The sequence below is a fragment of the Cucurbita moschata genome, unplaced genomic scaffold, assembly GCF_002738365.1.
Source record: "Cucurbita moschata cultivar Rifu unplaced genomic scaffold, Cmos_1.0 Cmo_Scf00002, whole genome shotgun sequence".
NCBI classification, from domain to species: Eukaryota; Viridiplantae; Streptophyta; class Magnoliopsida; order Cucurbitales; family Cucurbitaceae; genus Cucurbita; species Cucurbita moschata.
The window spans coordinates 7126860-7152370 of record NW_019268518.1 but is presented as its reverse complement, the minus strand read 5'-3'; the positions used below and the strand labels follow the sequence as shown (position 1 = coordinate 7152370).

The following is a 25511-nucleotide window of genomic DNA, read 5'->3' as shown; positions in this document are numbered from 1 at the left end:
TTAAAAAGATAAGACAGCAATGTTTCTTCTTGCTCTATAAAATTCTTTCAACCCCATTGATCAAGAGCCACTCTAGACTGCAAAGATAAACATGATGAGGTACATTTTGATTACTCTTTTGGTAGCCTTCTTGGCAGGTGCTGCTGTGGTTGAATCTCTTGTTCGTCATTACAGTTTCTTAGTAAGTTTAATTCTTGTGAAGATGGGTTTGTCGGCTAAAACATTATCAGAAGATTATACTCATCAAATTCTGTGCAGGTTGTGTTGAAGAATGAAACGAAGATCTGTGGGAGCAAGTTTATTATGACTGTTAATGGGAAGTTTCCAGGACCAACTCTGTATGCTAGAGAGGATGACACTGTGATTGTTCGAGTCACCAACCGAGCTAACCATAATCTCACTATCCACTGGTCTGAACTACCAACTAATAATAAGATTATTCTTCGAATCCAAGATGAAATAACGCCAAGATTTTGTTCGATATTGATAGGCATGGGGTTCGACAGCTCCGAAGCGGGTGGGCTGATGGACCAGCATATATCACACAGTGCCCAATTCAACCGGGTCAGAACTACGTCTATAATTTCACCCTCCACGCCCAAAGAGGCACCCTTTTTTGGCATGCTCATATCTCTTGGATTAGAGCCACGGTTCATGGCGCCATTGTCATCTTACCCAAGCTTGGCGTTCCTTATCCTTTTACCAATCCTGATAAAGAGAAAATCATCATTTTAGGTAAGCAAAATATCGTTCAAAATCATTCATTTGTTCATGCTCGTAACTGTCCAAGCCCACCGTTAAGTAGATATTATCCGCTCACTCTGCAGGTGAATGGTGGAAGGGCGATGTGGAGGATATGGTCAACAAGAGCATAGTGTCGGGTCTGCCGCCCACCGTATCGGACGTCCACACAATCAATGGCCACCCAGGCCCTGTTCATGGCTGCGCTACTAATGGTACCCAAATGGACAAAAACACAAAAATCATCAAAAGATCATAACTTTGGAACATGATATGAATTTGGGGAGATGGGTTTCGAGTTTTGAACTCAACGAAATAACTGGGAATGTCTTTTGATGAATGTGCAGGAGGCTTCACATTACACGTTGAAAGTGGAAAGACTTACCTTCTCCGAATCATAAACGCAGCACTCAACGAAGATTTCTTCTTCAAAATCGCAGGCCATCGTTTCTCCATTGTTGAAGTCGATGCTTCTTACACTAGGCCTTTCGAAACCGAAACCATTTTCATAAGCCCTGGCCAAACCACAAACGCCCTTCTTACAGCCGACAAACCTGTCGGGAAATACTTAATTACAGCCTCCCCTTTTATGGATGCCCCTGTTCCTATAGATAACTTAACTGCAACAGCCTTTCTTCGATACAAAGGAACTCCCAAGAATCCCACCATCGTATTAACACAAGTTCCTGCTCAAAATTCAACCCTTTTAACAGATCGGTTCATTGATTCTCTACGAAGCCTCAATTCAGAGGAATACCCAGCAAAAGTCCCTCTGTTCATCGATCATACTCTGTTTTTCACCATTGGAGTTGGGATCAATCCTTGTGAGACTTGTGTCAATGGAGTTAGAATCGTGGCGGCAGTTAATAATGTAACGTTTTTGATGCCCGAAATTGCTCTTCTTCAATCGCATTACTACAAGATTCGAGGGGTTTTTACAGAAGATTTTCCGGGGAATCCACCGTTTGTTTTCGATTATACTGGGAAACCACCTGCAAATATTCAGACAACAAATGGAACAAAGGTTTATAGGCTGCGTTATAACTCGAATGTTCAATTGGTGATTCAAGACACTGCTGTGATTGCCCCTGAAAGTCATCCTATACATTTACACGGCTTCAATGTGTTCGTGGTCGGAAAAGGATCGGGAAATTTCGACCCGATTGAGGATCCGAAAGGCTTTAATCTGGTTGACCCAGTTGAGAGGAACACTTTCGGAGTGCCAAATGGGGGCTGGACGGCGATAAGATTCAGAGCAGATAACCCAGGTGAACAGATATCTATTTCCCCTTAATTCTTCTTCTTCTTCTTCTTTTTGGCTCTAAATTCGTTTTTTGTTTCATGATGTGGGCAGGGGTTTGGTTCTTGCATTGCCATTTGGAAGTACATACGACATGGGGATTAAAAATGGCGTTTTTAGTGGAAAATGGGGAAGGCCCCAATGAGTCTTTGCCGCCGCCGCCCCGTGATCTTCCTCGATGTTAGGATTCCCCTGTTTTCAAAAAGCTTATAAAAATCAGAGCTTAGAAACTGGTGAAGCCTGGAGGGGAGGGAATTGTGGAGTTTAAAAGAACAAACAAACGGATCCGGAGAGAGAGACAGAGAGTGAGTGAACAGATCTGTGATTGTGTTGTGTGAGAAAATCAAAATAAGGATTCATATGCACCAAGTGAAGATTCAAGAATAAGCAATGGAGTCCTTTGTTTGATGAAGCTGGGATGATCTATGAACATTGAAGATCTTGTATTCTGTCCTTTTTTTTTTTTAAGTTCAAACGAATTTCCAAGAAAATGGATGGATTTTGCTGCTTCTAATTACAAACCGTATCCTAAACACACTGTATATGAACACGTACGTTTTTAACCTAAAAAACGACCAAGACATACTAATAAGAGTAACCCAACACAGTAAGAAAACAGAGGGCATTGACGGAAAGAAAACATGAACTCCATATACTACGGCAGGAAAACTATAGACATATCACCCCCCAAGACACAACGAACTCATCAACCTCTTTTGGTGAAGAGCAACGCTAATTGTAACTCGAAATACAAAAGCTATATATCTACACATTAGCAGACGGCAACAAAAGCGACCAAGTTCTGCAAAGAAGAAATGAATGTATGAAGATAAACTTTCTATCAGCCAGACTTCCTTCCCTCGGAATGAGATGGGGAAAGCTCATGCAAACAAGAGCTCTCTGAGTCACTGCTGTCATCTGGATGGCCATTCAAATCGTCGACATCACTTGCGGATTTCCCTGAAAGTGACACAATGCCCAGTGAAGCAATGCTGTTTGCAATTGCGTCGATGTCTCGAGCATTACTGTACAGACCACGGCTTCCAGTTAAAAATAAACTTTGATTTGCTTGTGTATCTGTTAGAACAACAGGGAGTACGTTCATCAATTGAGGGTTGCCCTGGCTTGAACCACTGATGAGCAGACGCAGTGTCTCTCTAGGATCCTTTTCTACATTATTAGCAGGTATCATTGGATTCACGAGTGTAGGATGCAGTGGCGGAATGGAGGCCGAAATTGTAGGGCCTGCACTCACAAGGTAGCCTTGACCCGAGGAGCAAACATCAATTACAGGAACATGAACAATTGGATCGCAGAACAAAGGAGTGAAGGTCGGGATCTGCTGAGAGGTTTTCAAAGGCAGACGGACTAGTGGCTCTGGAAATAGAGAAGGGAAATCCACTAACGGATAATCAACTAGATTTAAAGGTGATATTGGAACCGACAAATTTGAAGGTGTAGAAACTGGTAACAGCGAAGGAAATGGTGGAAGGGAAGATGCACTGATGGATGGGATGGGGAGTTGAGAAGGTTCTTCCCTTTGCTGCAGAATTGATGGTGCACCAGGAGGACACCAGCAGTAGTAAGGAGTTAAGAGAGGTGAAACAACACAAGGAACATGAGATGAAACTTCAGGAGTTGGGGCAGCTAATTTTCCCAATGATTCCAAAAAACTCGATGCAGATAATGGGCTACTTGAATCAGCAGTTTGATTTATAGAATTAACACAAAATGCATCAGTGGAAATCGATGGAGCAACAATACGGTTATCTAAAGCCAAACTGTCTCCACGCCTCCTGAATTTTTCCCTAGCAGCATCTCTCAGAGAAAACAACGTCTTAGGAAGGCCTTCTTTAAAGGAATTCAACCTGGGGCTAAGACTACCCTGGAGTACAGAATTTGATTTAACTGCTGAACTACCAGAATTTCTTGACCGCACAGATTTGGATGATGCACACGATTGTCCAAAATAAGATGAATAGGATAGTTCTCTTGTGGAGTCTAATGAAGAGAACAAATCAGCAGAACTTACTGGATGTTGGTTAGGAACAGTTGACTCCATAAGATAGGCACGAAGGCATGTTGCAAAGCAACCAAGGCGCAATTCACTGATTCCAGTTAATTCAGCAATAGAGGGTCTTCTCTGCAGTAAGTCTTTCATCTGTGGTAAAGGAGAAGCGACATAAGGAAATACGCAACAACCACTACACAAAATTGTTTTAAATATATATATCCAGTGGTAACGTCAGGAACCCATAAAATATATAATATCAAGTCATAACTACCACACCACACGAAGATATAATAAATCACATAAAACCTTTACATGTTCCCAGACCAACATGGTCTTCTCATGAATGAACAACAATAGAAAAATTCTATTTTTGTAACTGTAATTCAAACAAAAGAACAACTACTCGTCATTAGACTCAATACGAAAAGTACAAATACCTTCGCAAGTAGTTCAGTTCCCAAGAGCTTTGACTTCTCTGAGCACCAAAAATAGATATTTTGATCATTTGCTTTAATAACAAATGAACGGCCAGAATTATCTGAAGGGATCTCATCAAGTGTAACGAAATCACTTGACAATCTGTTATTCAGAGCGAATAGTCTCTCTACAGACCCATTATCTCCAATGAATGAAAGTCGAAAGTCGGATGATGGTAGGACCATTAGTTTTAAGTTTCCCCTGTGATAATTAGCAAATGAAAGGATCTTTTAGAAGCATAAAAAATAATATAATAATTAACCATCATAATCCTAACACTAGAATCTAGAAAGCAAATAGGTAAAAGAAGATGAGAAGACGACAGAAGTTTGTGGAATACAAAAAGATTCAGATAGTAGCCTTGTATCCTATTTCTATCTCATTAATTTACGGCCAAATCCTCGACAATATTAGTAATTTCCTCACAACCTAGAATCAATTAACCGATTGTAATAACTTCTTCTGGTATACAACTGCATCCTCCATCATCCTTGGAAAATTTCCCATTGAGAACACTATGGCAAATTTCCCATTGAGAACACAAAAAGCAACCGAACACCTAAAAAGATCTGTAGAAAGATACCAACAACACTCTAATATCTCGGACAAGGTTCAAACCTATAAGGTCAAGATATCCATGATTAAATTTTAAATGATGATTGATTCACTTCAAAATCAAAACCTCAACTTCAATGTAACTTTAACAATAAAAACAATCACAGCTTTCTACAAAATTATTTCTTATAGAGTTCAAATGACAATATACCAAGTACAAACATATATCAGCATCCAATTATAAAAAATAGAATTTTTTTCAAGAAAACAAAATCATTACAGTTTCTCATAACAAGCAGTTAGGCTTTCTAACACTCTGATCAATAGAAAAGGATTCGCCATATATTGGAAAAATACAATAAGATAAATGGAATGGAAAAGTAACAAGTTGATCTGAAAAGTGAGGGAATTACAAAAGTTCAGAATTCATATCACTCACTCCAAACAATTTCATTTTAATTAAGCTGCAATCCTACACAACTAAGAAACAGGAGCAAGCTATTATTGGTATAAGAGCATGAAACTACCTTTACTTCCTCATATTTCAGAGATCATAATAGAAAACGGCCACTTTACCTACAAACCAAAAGATATGTTTATTTGGAAGAATGAACATCGTTACCATTAACAGGCTAACATGCGGAGTCCTAAATCTATAAATTATCACTAATTACACGCTTTCAAGTAAAGTTATATGGTTACTTACACCATAAAAGTAAAAGCACTACTGATTAAAACCATTGAACTGACAAATCCTACACACTACAAAAAATAAAGATGATGACTCCGAGTCTTTTAATATTTCAAGATATAATCCAAGAAATGAATTATAAATGGGCATTGCAAATTAGGGTATTCTGACTTATATTCTAGAAAAATGAAATACAATTGACCTTCAAATTAATCAAATGAATTAATGAATTATAATTGACCGTCAGAAAATACAGATAGAAACACATTTCTCAGTTACTTAGGATCAGAGTGTCAAGAAACAAATGATCGAGCAAATAGCTACCTTGTATTCGTAGGGCAAAGGATTGTTCCTTGCTTGTCTATTTTCCCAACGCGAATAGAGACGAGAGGTATACAGAAACACCTCGCTAGAATGCCAACTTCACCCGGCTCGAAATGCTGAGTTACAAAAACAGAGACAGATCTGATCAGCGATTAGGAGCATGAAAGACACAGAACTAGAAACTGCAAAACCTCATAACAAACATCACTACAGCGTGTTGAGGACAGAATCTAAAACGACGGGGGAAGAACACCAAATTGAAGTGATGAAAATAAAATTGAAAGAAAAAACCATTCAATCGTTTTCACTCACGCCAAATACAGATTCCATGCCATCTCCATCGGCACCGGGAGTCCTATGTAAAATCGCACAACGAGCGTGGAATATAAAGCAGTGAATTGTCATCGACAATTAAAAATCCACTACACATTAAAAATTCACATACCGATCAATACATATTTAAACACAAACCTGACTCAATTGAGCAAGAAGGTGATCCTCCGCGATGCCGCTGGACGTAGTCATCTTCAACAACGGCTTCAACCTTTCATCAGCCCGACAAGCACCCATGACTTGCATATCTAGCGCCTGAAGCCACCGAATAACCCAATCTTCCCGATCGCTCTGCTGCAGCAACAGATCGCCATCTCCTTCCTCGACAAGCATATGAGTCAGCCGCTCCGTAAGGTTAATCTCCCTCGTTGAAGCATGCGGACCACCAGAAACCTCAACAACATTCGAAGAAACACCGCCAACTCGAGACGAGTCCTCGAATTCTTCAACGTTATCACGATCGGCGCCTTCGTTAACGTTGCTGGTAATCGAATCTTCTTTTCTAGGGCCCGACATGGAGAAACCTAAAAAACCTCCGTCCAATGAGAATATACAAAACAAAATTCAAGTTTATCGTAGATAGATTCAAAATCCTGAGGTCTTCCTCGCACCGGAATTCGCTTTCAAATCAATCCAAACGCCTCAAACACAACGAAACAAATCGAAAAGAAGATTAAAGAAAACAAACTGAAATCCGAAAGAATTTCGTAATCAGAAAACGAATGAATTGTAAACGAAAACAAAGAAGAGAGAGCATAGACTCTGCAATGACCGACGTATCTAGAAGGTATCAGATAACTGGTGGGTGCGATAGGTAAAACGGACCTGCCTCGAGGACTTCAAGGGTGATATAAAATTAAGAATATAAAGTTAGTTTAAGATCCGCGGAGTGTCGCATAAAGTCCACGTCAGCTGCGCGCCACTAAATTGTTACGGCCGTTCAAAATCCATCCAGCTTTTTTTGGGGGGGCCCACCTGCCACGTCATTTTTTGTTTTTTGGAGATGCCACGAGTGCTGCCGAGGCAACGACAAATTACACCCCGTACGCCAATAATTGAGTTTTCAAATTATTTTAATTTTTTTTTTTCCAAACTTTAAAAGGAAAAGGACGTAGGAAAATATACAAAAGTTGAAGGTATTATTAAACTGAGTCGAAAAGTCTTCGTCCAAAAATGGGATGTGGGTCCCATATCGAATATAATATAAGCAAAAATCAATGAACGGGGTGTAATGAGCCAAACCGTCCTACGCAGCCCGGCCTCCCCTTCCGATAAAGTGGGAACATAAAAAAATAATAATAATTTCATACTACAATATACTTCCATTATTATTGACCTAAGTTTATAATTGTGTATGACTAAAATTACATAATTAATTTTTAAAATCATATTTTTTTTGTTGTGTTAAGGAATATTATCTCCATTCATATAAACTCTTTCGAAAAAACTAAAAACAAAATCACCAGAGTTAATGTTTAAATAAGGCCCAAAGATGATATAGCCCATTAGTAAAGGCCCAGATTCTATTTCAAAAGAAACCTTTGGGCGTTAGCCCAAAGTATCCAGCCCACTAGTGAAGGCCCAAATTCTTTTTGAAAGAAACCTTGGGGTTGGGGCCTTATGATTGCCATCATTTATTTGTTATGTGAAAGATAGGATCAATAGAAATATATATATCTTAACCGATCTTATCTCGTCAATTGACTTTAATGGTCTCATTCTTATCTAGTAATTTATTTGTGGTTGATAATAATAGTAGTAATGATTTTTATATGGTCGTTTAGTTGAAGTTTTTGTTTAGAATATCTTAAAATGATGTTTGAGAATTGTATTTAGTGTCGCATATAAATATCATCGGTAAACAAAAAAAAAAAGAGAAATTGATAAAAATAAAAAACATAATGCTCCCTAAATCAACGGTGATTCCTAATCGAATAAATCAAAAAAAAAATTATGGATAAGAATGGAAACAAATCCTTTAAATAAACTTTAAACATGATTTGATGTCTTAATGTTGTGTTATTGGAATTGGTTGGCCTGTTTACGAGCATATCATATCCTAAACATACAAAAATATGCTTTATTTCTTATTTTGCTACCCATACAACCAAACAAACATTGGATCATACTATTATTTCATAATAATTCATCCACCACCATCATTATTGTTATTATGCTATTTAATTATCAAAATTTTAAATTAAAACATCATTTTGTAATTATTTTTATTTAAAATAAAGTTATTAAATACATTTAAAATTGGGAGAAATAAACATAATTTTTTTTTTTTTTAAATGATGAGAAATTTAGAGCGTAGTGAGTAGGAAAGGGGCAGCAGATGTAGACGTAGAAGGGCAGGCAGGGCAGGGGCAGAGGAGTATTAATTATTAAATTTATGAATTTAGGAAAAGCAAGGAAAAAAAGAAAAAGAAGAAAATAGGATGAGGGGAAAGCGACATGAAACGACAGCGTTGAAGTTGGTAAGGAGCATGGGGAGCAGAGTGGAATTGGCAAACCAAATTACCTAACTACCCTTAATTGCCTTCATTCCCTCATCCCCTAACTACCTAACCCATTCAATTTTGGTTCACTTTTCTTAATTAATTAATTAATTAATTAATTGAACGAAGGAGTTTGGTAAGTTGAAGCCATCAAAAAAGTGGGAATGGGCCCACACCCCCCTAATTCAAAGAACATATCACACAATATATCCCATCTCTCTCTATATATATTATATATATATTTGGAAGAATTTGTACTATTTTTTGTTTTTTTATTTTTATTTTTTTGGCATTGATTTGGTTTGTCAACCTTCAAACCACGATGCTGCTACATCAAAACGACACTAATAGAGTAGGTGCCATGAATGGGCTTTTACCATTTTTAAAAAATAAATCTATAAATATTTTCTCCTTTTCTTTATATATATATATTATTGCTACCAACTAAGCTAGACCTAACTATTGAGGGAGTGGTCTAATAATTTAATGGAACATGATGTATCTACGTTTATTCCATTCATTCTCCTGTGACATGATCACATTACTTATTCATGGATTTCTGCATTTTAAGAGTAAAGATTATCCATATGAGTCTTTTAATCTATTTTGTCTTCACTCGTATGCTTCTTATGAAAATTTCAATGATATCATCCAACCTACAATTTCTCAAAATAAAGCATGTTTAACTTTGGAACAATCCAAAAAATGTACATTTTATTAATATAGATAGTAAATAAGTTTTTCTTAGTTATTCTATTCTTAAATTTGCTTTCATTTAGACGTGGTTCGTGCTGAGGATTATTGTGATGAGTAGCCACACATTGAGTAATTAAGAGGAACATCATCTCCATTGATATGAGACATTTTGAAAAAATCAAAAGTGAAGTCACGAGAGTTTAGGCTCATTTTTCACTTGAGTGTCAAGCCAAATATGTAAATTTAAAAATAAAAAAAAAACACACAAAGTCCAAAATGTCGTGTTTGAATGTCATGGGACAAACATATAACTAGACATCCATAAAAAAAATTTAAAAAAAAAATCATGTCGTATTATTTTGAGGACAAACCAAGAGTAGAGAAAGATATATATACATTTATAATAATAAGAATTAAAAGGTGGTTTGTCTTGTTCTTTTCTTTGTCTCTGTAGAAGATTCATTGCTCTGCTTCCCGTCTTTGAGCTGCCAAACATCAACTCCCATGCCCCTAACTTTATCTTTCTTTATATATATATATATATTATCCATCTTATAAGTTACTATATTTTTTTTAGTCTAAAGTTTCATCCATAAACGACTAGAGAGAGTTGTTAATCTAGATTGATCGGATGCCTACACTATATTAAGGTATTATGAGTCAATAGTCCCACACATTATATTATATAATAAAGATACTCGAAATGTCTCTATATTTATCCATATTTTTATGTTTATCTTATAGTTCATCCAAAACAACTGCTACGTCATTGAAAGAGTCGTGGATTTGAAAAACTTAGACTAAATACATGCATTATAGAAAAAATTCAAATAACTTAGGTCATATTTTTGTTGTAACTGGACTTAATTTATGGTATGCATATATTTATATATTCATATAATATTATTTATTTTAAGTCAAATAAAATTTCTATCAAAATAGCTGGTACTATCCAATAAGTTGTTTTTGAATCGCTCAAATACATGCATTATGTCAATATTTAGTTATCTAAGCGGACACTCATGGTATCTATTTGATCCTAATTAACAAACTAATATATACAATAATACATCTTAATTAATTCTTTAATTTATAAATTCAAATCATTGAATGAACTTAACCATATACCCAATTGAAGTGGGTCACTAGACGTCACATTTTACCAATAATAATAATCTTTTAAATTTAAATCTAATTGTTTTTATCTCGAGATTAGCTTTTAAAAAGTGAATCCTTAACATATTTACGAAGAGCTCTCCAGTAATACAGCCACCAATCATTAAAAGAATCAACTAGGTTTAATTTATATCAATTCCTCGACTCCAACTATCTTATAGTACATTTACAACCCCATCCAATGTGCCTTATTCTCTAAGTCAAAACCCACATTAAAAACTATATATTATATTCCCCAACACATGTCTTTTTTATAGTCTAAATTAATACACATTGGCCGCCATTACAGGGATTAATATCATTCATATAATCAACCGACCATTTTATACACACTCCATTGATCATCTCCAACATCACCCATTATATATATATTAATCAGAATTAGCAAAATTGCTACTTGACCGATTGTTTAATTATTTAGAGCCGCCCCTCATCTGGGGATTTGGAGAGTGACAGCCAGCTTACAGAGGAGTATTAGTCGGCGGCACTTGTTAATTCTTGCATGCCAAAACTATATAATAATAATCATCATTAATTTAATTAAAACTATACTATAAAATTATTATAAGATTTGATTATATTAGAGAGATTTTAGTGTAAAGTCCAAGGTTGGGTTTATTGAGAGAGATACTCTCTGAGATTTGAAAATCTTTTTAGTATCCAAAATTTCTAACCCAATAATAAAAAAGATAAATAAATAAATATATGACAATGAAATCAGATATTTGAGTAAACTAAATAAATAAATAAAACCGCAAGTTCATGAACCAAAAACCCGTCCGTATTTTCCCCTTCGGCTATAAATACTCATCTCCGCCGCTCATTTCTCTACGCACTTCATATTCTCTCGTAAGAAAAAATTAAGAAGGGAAAAATGCCAATCCCAGCTCCTTCTTCGCCAATTCTTCTCTCCAAATGTGTTGTGTTCCCCGATCAACCCTCCGCCGTGCCGGACCTGAAACTCTCCGTCTCCGATCTCCCTATGCTCTCATGTCACTACATCCAGAAAGGCTGCCTCTTCACTTCCCCTAATCTCGACGATATTTCCGTTCTCGATCTTCTCAAACGCGGTCTGGCAAGAACGCTCTCGCGTTTTCCGCCGCTCGCTGGCCGTTTGGTAACCGATCACGACGGTTACGTCTACATCGAATGTAACGACGCAGGCGTGGATTTCATCCACGCCAATGCCGGTGAGATTTTCGTTCGTGACCTTCTCGTTCCTGGCTATGTTCATGATTGCTTCAAGGAGTTTTTCGCTTTCGATCGAACGGTCAGTTTCTCCGGCCATTTTAACCCAATCATGGCCGTCCAGATCACCTTCCTAGCTGACGGCATTTTCATTGGCTGCTCCGTTAACCACGCCGTCACTGACGGCACCTCCTTTTGGAACTTCTTCAACACCTTCGCCGAGGAATGTAAAGCCGCTAAATCGACAACGACGGTGAAAAGAATCGGCATCACTCCTTCGCCGAACTTCCGCCGCGATTCCGTTCTGGTATCTCCGGTCGTCCTCCGTCTTCCGGCAAGTGGCCCTAAAGTCACGTTCTCCGGCGACGTACCGTTACGCGAGAGAATATTCACTTTCAGTAGAGAGGCAATTTTGAAACTCAAAGCTAAGACGAACCAAAAGAAATTAATCGATAACGGAGATTTAACGGTAACGGCGGTGGAGATAATGGGGAAGCAAAGTAATGATAAGTACTGTGAGATTAACGGAAAAGTGGGGTCCATTTTCGAGAGCATGTACAAAAACGACACCGTTGCGAACCAACACGCAAATTGCGAGGCGATCACAGTCACAACAATATCGTCGTTTCAGTCTCTGTGCGCCTTATTATGGAGGTCAGTAACGCGAGCGAGAAAGCTCCCGCCGAATAAAATGACGACGTTTCGTATGGCGGTGAATTGCCGGCACCGGCTGGAGCCGAAGTTGGATCCGTACTATTTTGGCAACGCGATTCAGAGCGTTCCAACGTACGCCACCGCCGGAAACGTTCTTTCTCGGGATCTGCGGTGGTGCGCAGAGAAGTTGAATGAGAACGTGATGGCGCACGATAACGGAATGGTGCGGCGGTTCGTAGAGGATTGGGAAGGAAATCCGAGGCTGTTTCCGTTAGGGAACGCCGACGGGGCGTCAGTTACGATGGGTAGTTCGCCGAGATTTCCGATGTACGAGAACGATTTCGGGTGGGGACGGCCGTTGGCGGTGAGGAGTGGGCGGGCGAATAAGTTCGACGGTAAAATATCGGCGTTTCCGAACAGAGAGGGTGGTGGAAGTGTTGATTTGGAGGTGGTTTTGGCGCCGGAAACAATGGCGGGAATTGAGTCTGATTGGGAATTCATGCAATACGTATCGTCGAAGTAGAAGGTAAAATTAATTAAATTTCGGACCCCATGGCTACATGGAAGTGTAGATGTGAAGTTAGTTTCATGTGAAATATTGAAATCTAATCTGGAAGACTGTTCTTGTTCAATTGTGATCATCAATTCAGTTTTTTGAAATAAAATGTTAGTCGAGAATCTTACCATGAAAAAATAAAATGATTAACGATATATAATATATTGTAATGTCACATATTGGTGGGAGAAGAGAACAAAACAGAGTCGGAAAACCTTCCCTCCTTACAACAAGGGTCTGTAAACCACTAGCGCGTTTTAAAGTTTCGAGTGAAGCCTGTAAAGAAAATCACAAAAAGATAATATCTGCTTAGCAATGAATCGGGTTAAATATATATATATTCAAAATCTTACCGTAAAATAACATTATTTTTATTTATCTTTAATTATGTTTATAATGAGACACAGTTTAAATTTAATATTACCAAACATTATGATGCTTCTTTCGCGGAGCTTATACATGCCCACTTCTTTTTTTATAATAAAATTAATCTTTATACGTCAACTGTATTGTCTTATTTATTTAATTTAAATGTCTTTTTTTAAAATACATTAATCAATATTTCAACCCTATTAAACCTTTTTTTTTTTAATTATTATTCTTAATTTTTGCAGAAAGTGACCCGACATAAATTTTTAAAGACATTATCCATGAAAATTTGGTAAATGTTATACGTTAAAATATTATTTTGGTCGTTGTACATTAATACTTTCGATAAATTTTAAAATAAGATAATTTGAGATTAAATTTTATTAAAATTGATTCAATACTAATACTAATTTTATTATAAAGTATTTATTAATTTTAGAATAAAAAATCCCTAAAAAAATAGAAAAAAGAAAACGTATTCAAACAAATCCATTTCTATTTGGGCTCACGGCCCATTTTAAAGTAGGCCTAATCCATAAACAATGCAGCCCAGAGGCCTTTTTGAATTGGGTACCGCTTCCGTTTCCAGTTCGGATATTGGTGGACCATGGAAAGTTCTTGGTAGCGTAGTGAAGCAAACGACGTCGTTTGTTCGATTCTGCACGATTTTGTCGTCTTTGCATTGATTCATTGGGCGGGGGTTCGGATCCAGGGGATCTCCTTGGAATCAGTGAGGAGTTAATTATTGATGCTGGAGGATAGGAAATCCAGTTCAGACTGGCTGTTCGAATCGGAATTTCATTATTTTCATAACTCAGCCTCAGGTAATTTCATTCCGTCTTCCTTTTTACCATTTGATTCTCTTGTTAATTGCATTTAGTGATCGTTTGAAATTGATTGTAGAAGCACGAACAAATTGCAATTCATACGAAACATCAATTTCAACCTAAATCATCGGATTCTCTTAGTTGAGGTTAATGTATGTAAAAACAAAATTGTTTCCTGGAAATAAATTTCAGAGAAATGTTCGTGATTTTGCTGGTGTTTTGGTTGTAATGGTTCGTGATTTACGCTTTAATTTCCAGGTTCTATGATACGTATAATCAATTAGAGGATGTTGGATTATCTATTAGTTTGGGAAGTGTTTTGACTGATGTGAAAATGGTATTAGTTGATCAAGAACGTTGGCTTTCTTGACTCTGCATTTTGAAATGCATACTGTGGAAGAGAGACAATAAAGATGGATTCAGTTTACTGAACAGAAGATGAGGAGGAGCTTCATTTTAGTTAAGAAACCAATTTCCATTGCTTTTATGGTTCTATCTCTCTGTAGCATACTTATTGTACTGATCACAACACTCAGGCTTCCAGAGCTAACTGTAGGAGTAAAGGCAGTCAATCACCAAACTTCAATTATTAGAATGGTTCCTAAAGATAAGAAGTTCGGCAAGTTTGGGGAAATGATGACCGAAATTATATTGGAGAGAGGAATGAAGCATTCCTTATAAGGGTGTGGGAAACCTCCCCTTAGTAAATCCGTTTTAAAACCTTGAGGGGAAGCTAAAAAAAGAAAGCCCAAAGAAGATAATATCTGCTAGCGGTGGGCTTGGGCTATTACACTGGACAACTGAGAATTTGAACGACACATATGCAGTGCTTTCACGTATATTAGGTTTCTCTGCTGCTCCTCGAACTATTTATTTGACTTCTGTTGAGTACATTTCTAAGGACAGAGATGGTATGCTGATTGTTAACCTTGTGAGGTCTGAAATGGTGGATATAAAGGAGGAGGAGGAGGAGGTTGTTGTGCATATAATGGATGGTGTTGTAATGGATGCTGGGTTTGAGCCGTCAGTAAAACGTTCTTGTTACACTGTGTATAGCAAAACTATATCCTTTTCCATTTGGCTCTGCTGTAGAAATAGAATGGCATCCCAAACTCATCTCTGTTCCATTGACTCAACCCACAAGTCAATTTCATCTTGATGTCATTGAGTTTTATATGTTCTCTTTTGATCTCAAGTTTCCTTCTAGATTTCTGCTTATTCTCCCAGCTGTAAACACACTCCTTCTACCTTTTAGTTGAGAATGTTTTCAATGGTTTTAAGGCTTATATGATAAATGTTAGATCATCAGTGCACATAGAAGTGTAATATCGTATATTTTCCTAGCAATCCTTTTGCATGTAGAATAGAAGGATGGAAATTTTAGTGAGAATTGGAAAGGAAGATGTTGTAATTGTGAGATCTCACGATCTCACCTTGGTTGGGGAGGAGAACGAAACACTCTTTATAAGGATGTGGAAACCTTTCCCTACAGACACGTTTTAAAGACTTGTGAGGAATCTCCAAAGGAAAAACCTAAAGAGACCAATATTTGTTAGCGGTGAACTTAGGCCGTTACAGTAATGATGAGGTTTAATTACTGCTAGAAAAAGATCAACCATATGGTTGAGCTAACCAATAAGATAAGCTTAACTCTCTTTCTTAGTAAACTTGAAAACTATGTGAGCCTGAGGCAATATTGAAATGGGGAATGACTTGAATTGAATTGAATTGAATAACAAGGGAAGCAAAACCAAGGAATGACCAAAATAGCTTTTATAATTCCCTTTTTATGAATTCCGAAGCATTGAATCCACACATTGGTTTCTCGTGATAAAAGCCCGTTTGAATTTCCCAATTTCCAACATTCACTGATTAACAATAAATCCAACGCCACTCTCATTCATCATCTACGTGTTTCGAGCATGCACTTGAGAATGTCCAAACCCTTTTCCATTTCCCATAAAAAAGGAAAAATTCAAACTAATTAAAATCCTAAGCAGCTGCTACACAACAGTCTTACCATATTTTTTTCAACAGCCATCGATTTTTACAGAAAGCTTAAACGAAGATCCAATGGCGGATGTTCCATTTTGGTCCCTATTTTGTAGGTGAAAGCTGTTGCCTCCTCGTACTGTTTCCCATTTACTCTGAACTGATGATCATTATCTCCTTCTGTTTCGCCAATGGAGTTTAATGGAAAAAGTTGAAGCGTTTTCATCATTCTTTCTGGCTCCAACTCCATTGTACCACCCTTATTTGTTGTGGACTGATCATCTGCAAAATCTGCACAAACCCAGAACAAAAAACAGTGCCTTCAATCAAAAACACTCCAACTTTGACATAAACTCATAACGACATGATACTTATCTAGAGGAAGAACAATTAGAAACTTCATGACCTATTCGCCATTTCTTAACAAACATGATACTCAATGAGTAGCTACAAAATAAAGTTGGAAACTTATTCAAAATCTCTGTCTTCTGATATAGTCTTTTTTGTTGTTATGTCAGACTCTGATTGACAAAAAATTGGAAACTTTTGTGTTATTTTAGAGACAGAAATTGATAAAAGGAAATGAGAAACAAGGAACATACAGTTAGAACAAGGTGGAAGAATGAAGTGTTGTTGTTGTTGATGATGATGATGATGATGAGTGTGATCAAGAGAAATAGATACTTTGCGACGTTTTTGTCTTTCACGAGCTTTATGATTCTGAAACCAGTAGAATACATTTTTGCTCTCGATCTTGCCGTAAAAGCTGAGCTGATGAGATATTTTCTGAATCTGATCGCTACTCGGAGTTCTAAGCCCTGACCTGAACAACTCTGTCAGCACTTTTACTTGCTCGGCAGTTGGATTCCATCTCCCACATTTACTGCTCATACTCCCTTTTCCGGCCACTCCACCACCGTCTCCGCCGCCTCCTGCCGGTTTTACATAAAATCTTGAAGAAATCCCTTCGTCCATATTCATATTATTCTTCATTCAACACTGCGTGTGTTCTGATCTGTTAACAGAGATGATCAACTGAAACTTCTTCGCTCAGATGGAAAGCTTGTGCAAGTCAGAAAAGTACACCCTGCTCCATATATATATATAGAATATTTATATGCACACTAGTTAGTGAAAGTTCAAGGAAAAATCCCATATTCCAATAGCTTTTTTACTAATTATTTGCAATTCACGTTAGCAGTGTCAAAGAATGAGCAGCATGAAACATTAATTGGAACAAATTTTTAGTAATTTTGTATTATCTAACAATAGTGGACTCCATGTTATTTTTTAATTATAAATATCGGTTATCAGCATAAATGTCAATGGTTCGATCCCTTACCTTCATAGAAGTATCATACTAACATTATATGGGAAATGTTCCCTCGCCAACATATCTCTAACTTACTTTCTCGAAAGATTAAGTAGATCAAGAAAATCAACAGAAGTTAGGCAAACATAGGATTAGGGGTTCGTTCTTATATTATAATATTTTAAAGAAAACTCATTTTGAGTTCATAATGGTTACAGTACATACATACAGTATAAAGAAAGCAGAAAAGAGGGCTCCTTTTTGTTCAGTCCTAGGAGGCTATATATATATATATATATATATGTGTATATATCTATGTTGAGATGATGGAAATAACTTATGTGATGATAATGTTTTCTTTGATTTTAGGGAAAGAAAAGATTGGATAGAAGTTGAAGAGTGATTTGTTGTTAAAGAAATTGAGCCTGGTTTTTTGTGCAGAGAGAAAGGAAAACTAGGAATATGGAGGGACATGCGCAAAAGCTGCCACTGGCGAACATCTTCGGTCGCCGAGCAGACAAAGATGCAAGTTTCATTGATTCTCAAATATAATATATTCAGGTTCTGTGTCTCATGGATCAATGTTCTATTTTTCACATATTTGAATGCATTTTTGTTTTATATGGGTTTCGTGTTTCTCAGTAAAGCATGCACTTACCTATGTCCAAAATTAAAAAAAAAAAAAAAAAATCACATTTTAATAATATCTTAACAATAACTATTTAGTTTTATTCTTCGTTAAAAACATGGTAGAAACATTAATAGCTTCTTTTTAGGAATGGTAGGGGTATGAAGCAAGTTCGACAACTTGAATTTAAGGAAAGATTTGAAAGGGTAGAGGATTGAGGAAATGTGTAAAGAATAGTCAAAGTTTAGGGATATTGTGTGAATGTGCGTTGGAGGGTTGTGATTAAAAGAGAGTGAGAGAGAAATACTAAGTTGACCAAAGGGATTAAAATTGGACTTTACTTTGTCTGAGGAGCCCCTCGTCTTATTAACTCCAACGACACTTAGCTCTACAAACTTCAAATTTGAAAATGAAAAGGAAACAAAAAGAATGAAGAGAAAGTGGATTCCAGGATGTGACCACACCACTTTCCTAAAACTCCCATTAAATGCCCCTATCTTCTACTTCTTGTCTACACTACACCATACAAAACCCAACAATTTTTTTTTTTTTTTTTTTTAGGGAAATAAAAAACAATTAGTGATTGAGTGGAGAGTGAAGAAGAAGTCATTATTTAAGAAACATGTTATTGTAATTTAAGGAGCAAAAAAAGAAAGTGCAATAAACCCACTATTTATTTCCAGTTTCCTTTAAGGACCATCGCAATCAACCAATCATCAATATCCACGTGTCCACCAACTTTGATGCAACTTATACTATAACATTCATGACAAGTACATAACTAATTACTATCGTAGTTTAAATTACATAACTAATTTCTCTGAGGTTTTATCCGCTGAAATATAAAAAGTAATTAATGGAAGCTGAAAATCGACTAATAGCTTATTGATTTATAATCTAATATCAAGGAACGCTTGTTAAATACAAAAATAACTCACGTGAATCAATGAAAATAAGAATAATAATACAAAAACAATCCATATTTTATTATATACATAATTTCAAAAGGGCTAGAAATGATAAGAATCAAAACCAAACAAAAGACAGTTCTATCCCTTACTGCTTTGTTTCTACCCCTGCCCAAACATGAAGAGAACTCATCTTCTAACCAAAGAGAACTTGAAAACAGAAAGTAAATCATATTGTTACCTTTCAACGAACAATAATATCTGGAGGTAAAAGATGAGAAAGACAGATTTATGGCGACAAAGTATCGAGTATGGGGGGAAAATTGGGTGCCTGGACAATATTCTCTTGATTCTAATAATGGTAGTACAACCCTCATTGTTAAACTAGGCAACATACTCCACAAAGCAGGCAGCAGTATAAGATGACTGACAGTGAACTCAATCAATCAAAAGGGGGTTTTCAAGAGGGAAGGGGGATCGTTTTGCAGCAGAATTAAGTACACAAATTCTTGGATATTGGTCAATTACCAAATAAATGACACACAAAATCGTCGATGCAGGTTGAAGAAGTTACAGAATCTGAGCAGCCGTGTTCAACTTTTCAGCCAAGCTCAGTTGTGTCCTGGTGATACTTGACAAATACAGCAACAGCAAATGGTCCTGTGGGAAGCAGTGAAAATGGAGACAGGATAGTAAAACGGTTAGATGATTTCCATGTATAAAAGTTAACCTTATTATGGAGACAGGATAGTAAAACGGTTAGATGATTTCCATGTATAAAAGTTAACCTTATTAAACCATTTACAAGACGCCAAGCTCAAACAATTTAATTCTTAACCAGCATACCAGATTTTATTTGGTAGGGGATCAAGATAGGTAAAGTATGATAAAATAATCTAACCTGCACGTTGTCATTCATCAGTTTATCAAAAGCAGATGGCGACAGTTTTGGAAGAGAGGCTACAGTCTCAGCAAGAAATCTCCCAATCGTGTTGTCTGGCTCAACATGTCCTTCCTGAGAGAGTAGTAACATAAGCAAACTAATATGATATATAGCAAAAGAGAAGACCCAAACGTCACTCACCACAACATTATCAACATATTTGTAAATATCATCAATTAAGGCGAGCAATCTCTCCATTGAAGCTTCCATTCCTTCCAAATCATTTGGCAGTTTATCAATAGAAGTTGTCTTCAGTATATCAACTGTCATTACAAATTTAGCATTAGAACAGGGGCTTTGCCAGAATATACAAAAATCCCTTGAAGCAAGTTTCCGAAGGGAATGGACAGGATTAGGAAACAACCACAATCGAACTATTTCAGAAAATAATTAAGACGTATTCACCATAGCAGTACATTAATTATTGGTACAGGGTTTAAGGAAAAAAAAATGTCACAAGCTATGTTCATATTTGGACAAAAATCAGGAAAGCTACAAAAGTAGAGATGCTAAAATACGTATCATACCCAGATACGTTATTCTAACATAAGCCGGGGATATTCAAAAAGTCTAGGATCAAATATTTCCTACAGTTGTTTCAATAATGCAACATACTCGCCTAAAACTTCAAGTATGCATTTAGGTTAATAAAAAAATGGTGTGCCAATAAGTGTCTAGGATATAGTGACAGCAGCTTCAACATTTCAATAGCAAGAGTAAAACAAGAGAAATGATTAAATTCTTACATCCAAGTCTCTCAGCTTCAACCATTCGAAGATCTAAAGGAATTTCTTGAAACTGAGCAGCAAGTTGTCTATCACCCAGAGACAAATTGACAGAGATGTAGGCTTTTATTGTGCCTTCTCCATTTTTAAATCCAGTATCAACAGTCAGGTGAATAGGGTTTGAAACTTCTCTAGAATAAAATTCGTGTATCAATGCACTGCCACCCGTAACTCCCATACCAGTTGAGTACCTGTCCGTCACGGTGGATAACACATTATAAGAATATGTGTCTATCATACATGCCATTGGAGAATATTTCATATCACAAAAACTTTAGATGAACTATGCATCAACATTACAAGCAAATAATGAATTTCAAGTTGTCGACCAGGAGTAATCTTTCAATTGGTATGGTATCGAGCGAGCAAAAGTTACAGACCAAATTCTTTCTTATAAGAAACCAAATTCTTTCTAATAAGAAACCAATTTCATAGGGGAAAGTAAGAAATCTATAGAGGCCAATGTTTAAAACCAAAGGAGCAACAGACGAGTAACAAAAACAGACCGTGTTAGTGAACTAAAGCACTTTAACTATAGTTGATAAAGCTGAAATTGGAAGGATAGTTTCTGGGTTGAATATCGTCTAAAACTCCTTTTTTCCTTGTAAGCCTCTTACTTGAAGTCATTTTTGTCACTCTGCAATTTTCTGCTCCTCTATTATCTTAATGATATCCAGATTTTTATCCAAAAAAGAAAGGCACTTTTACCATTACTGATATACATAGTAAAGAAGGATCAATGGCTTTACCATCCAACGATAACTTCCTTTGGATTAACTTTTTGGTGGGAACTTAACATATTGTGATGATAATCAATATCCAGCGCAACCTGTTATGATATAAGGAATGAAGAGAAGATATGAAAGAGTGAATATGCGAATTTATTGCAAAATGGTAGAACAAACAATAACCATCACTAGAAAGTCTCACAAATTATAACATTAAAATTCAATGAAACAAAAAGACGTATAAAATTCTTAAAGCCCATCCGCAACGATATTTCTAAATGTTCACAATTCGCTCGTACAAGTAATTCTACAATGAGTAAAACGTACTCGAAGAATCCAAATTGGAAAAAGAAAACGGCAGAACGAAGGCAGGGAACCTTAATTCTCCAAACGGAAGAGTGTACGAGATCAATTCGTCAAGGAAAACATAAAGAAACTAGGATTTTAATTATTACTCAAAACGCGATAAGAACACAAAAAATAAATAACTTCTCAAACAATCACATCGACGAAACACTAGAAACGAGTTCAATGCAGAGTAAGGAAAACCTGATCGGAGAACTCATTATGAGGAACAGCATAAGAGTTGCGAATATCAACGGTTCCATCAGGTAAAACAGAGCCAAGAAGTGTGCCGATCACTCGATCCGCCTGGTCGGGGCGCCTCACATAGCAATCACAAATGTTGAAGATAACCAGAGGATGAACCTTGGCAGACAAAGAGTTAGAAGACTGTGAAAATTGCAAAACCGTGCTCTCAGTCGTCGCCATTGGCCTGAAGTTCGAATTAACCTAGCTCCGTAAAAATGGATGCCCGAGAGAGACGAGGAACGAGCGCAGAAGCGGAACTAGGGTTTCAGATTACGCTCCAAATTTTGGAAGAGGACATTGGGCCCATTTTATCATATTTATATTAAAATTAATTTTTCAAATAAATTAAAGGATTTCATAATATAATTAAAGGAAATTTTAAATTCTCTGATAATTGAAATGAAAAAGGCCTTTTGTGTTCCAAAATTCTAATATTTTAGATTTAAAATTATTATTGATAATTAATTAATAAACTAATTGCTTTATTAATGTATTATAAAATAATTTTTCATTTATTATGATTTAATTTAATGAGCATGAGAATTTAGTTTAATAAGCTGCGAATTTAATTTAATGAGCGTGAGAATTCGTACAAGATTTTACATTACTTTCTTTAAAAAAAAATTAATTAATTAAAATTGCTGTATTTTTCGTGTGGGTCCAGACCTATATTTGTATGAATAAATTTCAGAACAAAAGTCAACCTTTTTCTGACCCAGTCAACCCGGGTCCTACGGCTTCATTCGGGTCATTCGATCCGACCTGAAGACGCAGTGCATATCTCCGAGGAACGTCTTGGCAGCGTCCAAACTCGGAAAATAGGTGGATTCCAGAAATATCTGACTCAGTTTATCGTCCGAGTTCGAACTCACCACGACTCGGTTCCCCTTCGCCTCTAAGCTTCCAATCACCATAACCAAAACTTGCTTGTAGGCGAAGAAGAACTTCTTTATTGCCGACTCGATCGCTTGCAGCGCTTGAAGAAGATGAATCTTCTCGATGTCTCGCTTTTCACTGTACAATTTCATCGCCGCCTCTTGAATCCTTGGTCCGCCCATTGGATCCACGTCTACATCCAAGATCAATGGCACCTTGTGCTTCAGATCCTTGCACGTCTTCGTAACCTCCACCAGCGTCGTCGATCGAAAGCAAAACGCCTCCGATTCCTGCAACGATTTGATCGCTAATTGATTTTTCAGCTTTAGGAAATCATCCGGATCCATCAAAAGGTGAAGATCTTCGATCTCTTGCAGAAGCTTCCAGATCCGCTCCATCAAGTAGCAATCGCTCGCGGCTCTCGCGAAATTCTTTTGCTCGATTCTATCTGCGATTCGTTTGAGAAGCTCATGCGCGGCGTAAATCCACGACTCCAGGATCTGGTGCGTTGTGTAAACCGTTTGATTTTCGTAATTTTCGATTTGATCGTACGGACTATTTCTCCGAGAATGAAGCTCGTTTGGCCTGCAAATTAGGTCGTAATCGAGATTCGGTTTGCCGGCCAAATTCGGCTCCCCTAGCCCTAGCGTGTACGGACATCTCCTCATCTCGCACTCGATAGAATACTGAATCATCTGCGCGATGTCTTCAGAGCTCTGCCATGAAGCAAGCCGAGGAAGAAGACTCGCTTCACTCGTTCTGTTCACAACAGTAGCTTCTCCGCGAATCTTCCAGACCTCCGCCGAGCTTCCGTCGCGAGTAATCACGCCGTTGGATGAACTCAGATCAACAATCGGAACTCTGCCGCGTGCTTCGCCGTCCTCTTCATCGTCTTCACAAATCATCGCAATGAGTTGGATCTGACTCGTAGTGAGAGACTCAAGCTTCCGTTTCCACTCCCGCCGGTTCGCGTACGGCCGTGGATCGGACAAAACGGTCGAAATGAACCGAAAAGTAATCTCCAAAGCGTGCAATCCCGGCTTCAAAACCGACTCGTTTCTCCATTCAGGAAACTCCCTAGAACTCCATAGCTTCCTGAGATCGTTGAGGCGAAGATACTGCTCGTATGAAGAACAAGACGACGGCGAGGCAGTAGTGAGCTCTGAAGAATGAAACGAAACTGGAAGAGACAAATTAAGCTTCGTGGTGGTTGAAATCAACTTTGGGGATTTAGTCGTCGTCTTTTCAGAGCCCATGTTGGCCTTCCAACCCATATCGATCATTTCTGATCCGAGACGGAAAGAAAGAGAGAAGGATTCCTAGAATTTTGAAATGAAAATTGCTGGATTTGATTTCGCAGAAGGAATGGAGGAAGAAGATGAGTATTTATAGGAGGTAGCATAAATTTGAACGACACAAAGGCGTGGGGAATGGAAAAAACAGATTTGAAAACATTTTTAAAATAATAATTGTTTAGGAAACATGGAAATTTTGAAGCTTATCCATAATCCCATTAATCGGGGGAATTTTAGAAAAAAAGTAAATAAATAAATAAAGGAAATTTCCAGGTTGGATGGAAATCGTTGAAATTAGACTGCTTGGTTGGTGTTTGACTGTTTTTAGTTCAATTTCATTCCGGATTTTGTAGCCCCCACCATTCACGTCTCGCCACCTGTCACCCTTGCATTTTTTTTTTAATTTTTAATTTTGTTGACGTTTTATTCCCTCAAATATGCCCTCCCTCCACAAGAAGTCCTTAGTTGACCATATCCTCCTAGATTTTAATTTTCAAAATGTGTCTCTCTGTAGGCGGCCGCTCCTTTTTATTTCGTTCTCCAACTCCTTATCCCTTAAGAAATAGAATCATAATTAAATCGCTTTCAAAATATTTCTTTTTTTCTTTTTTTAAGGAAACCCCAAAAATAATATAAAAATATTTATAATCTCTATTTTTCTTTTTAAATACCTATTTTAATTCAGGAAATAATTTTGGTTTATTGTATACCTAATGAAATTTTAGTATTTGAATGGGAAAATAACAATAGATGGTCTTGCTTTGGGTAAGTGAATTAATGTGCTATGATATGTATATTGGATATATAGTAATATACAATTATTAAAATAATTATTTTCCAAATATTAAGATAGTAATTATAAGGGGGGAAAGGAAGTCCAGTGTTATTTCACTTTTATTATTAAATTATAATTGCTTTGAAATTCAATTTTTATACATTTTCACGCTTGGATATATTAAGTTAAAGACGGACTTGCTAGGAGAACTACTTACTCATTCATGAACCTGATTGAACTTGGTAACGAATTACCTTGACTCTCTTTTATCCCTAA

The 25511-nt window shown here is 36.9% G+C and overlaps 6 protein-coding genes and 1 long non-coding RNA gene across 9 annotated transcripts; 3 read left to right on the top strand and 4 right to left on the bottom strand.

The window, feature by feature from the left end:
- Positions 1–23: 23 nt before the first annotated feature.
- On the top strand, positions 24–2733 carry LOC111461809 (laccase-4-like). The gene is made up of 6 exons (XM_023105477.1): positions 24–181; positions 259–410; positions 491–735; positions 828–956; positions 1089–2009; positions 2096–2733. Exons 1-6 carry the CDS (start codon positions 92–94, stop codon positions 2224–2226), a joined length of 1668 nt encoding a protein of 555 aa, XP_022961245.1. The 5' UTR covers positions 24–91; the 3' UTR covers positions 2227–2733.
- Positions 2533–7269, bottom strand: LOC111461797. 2 transcript variants are annotated; one of them, XM_023105464.1, is made up of 5 exons: positions 6574–6714; positions 6415–6457; positions 6103–6218; positions 4493–4733; positions 2533–4202 (listed from the first exon to the last, which is right to left on the bottom strand). In XM_023105464.1, exons 2-5 carry the CDS (start codon positions 6430–6432, stop codon positions 2883–2885), a joined length of 1695 nt encoding a protein of 564 aa, XP_022961232.1. In that variant the 5' UTR covers positions 6433–6457; positions 6574–6714; the 3' UTR covers positions 2533–2882. The 2 variants fall into 2 exon arrangements, with proteins under 2 accessions (XP_022961232.1, XP_022961224.1); XM_023105456.1 differs by lacking the exon at positions 6415–6457 and having other exon boundaries at positions 6574–7269.
- A 4386-nt stretch (positions 7270–11655) lies between these two features.
- LOC111463380 (BAHD acyltransferase DCR) lies at positions 11656–13320 on the top strand. Its single transcript, XM_023107306.1, has one exon. It carries the CDS (start codon positions 11683–11685, stop codon positions 13171–13173), a length of 1491 nt encoding a protein of 496 aa, XP_022963074.1. The 5' UTR covers positions 11656–11682; the 3' UTR covers positions 13174–13320.
- Positions 13321–14223: 903 nt separating this feature from the next.
- LOC111455980 lies at positions 14224–18343 on the top strand. Of its 2 annotated transcripts, none has more exons than XR_002712676.1 (2): positions 14224–14399; positions 18076–18331. It is a non-coding gene; the product is annotated as an uncharacterized LOC111455980 (long non-coding RNA). The 2 variants fall into 2 exon arrangements; XR_002712678.1 differs by having other exon boundaries at positions 14227–14399; positions 18148–18343.
- Positions 16082–18062, bottom strand: LOC111455970 (WUSCHEL-related homeobox 5-like). The gene is made up of 2 exons (XM_023097643.1): positions 16997–18062; positions 16082–16685 (listed from the first exon to the last, which is right to left on the bottom strand). The coding sequence occupies exons 1-2, from the start codon at positions 17385–17387 to the stop codon at positions 16450–16452; spliced, it is 627 nt and encodes a 208-aa protein (XP_022953411.1). The 5' UTR covers positions 17388–18062; the 3' UTR covers positions 16082–16449.
- A 1096-nt stretch (positions 18344–19439) lies between the features above and the next one.
- LOC111430001 (eukaryotic translation initiation factor 3 subunit F) lies at positions 19440–22597 on the bottom strand. Its single transcript, XM_023066098.1, has 6 exons — positions 22248–22597; positions 21720–21799; positions 20932–21161; positions 20327–20448; positions 20144–20257; positions 19440–19902 (listed from the first exon to the last, which is right to left on the bottom strand). Exons 1-6 carry the CDS (start codon positions 22467–22469, stop codon positions 19813–19815), a joined length of 858 nt encoding a protein of 285 aa, XP_022921866.1. The 5' UTR covers positions 22470–22597; the 3' UTR covers positions 19440–19812.
- A 235-nt stretch (positions 22598–22832) lies between these two features.
- On the bottom strand, positions 22833–24706 carry LOC111429940 (nematode resistance protein-like HSPRO2). Its single transcript, XM_023066030.1, has one exon. The coding sequence runs from the start codon at positions 24446–24448 to the stop codon at positions 23021–23023; it is 1428 nt and encodes a 475-aa protein (XP_022921798.1). The 5' UTR covers positions 24449–24706; the 3' UTR covers positions 22833–23020.
- Between the last annotated feature and the right edge of the window lie 805 nt (positions 24707–25511).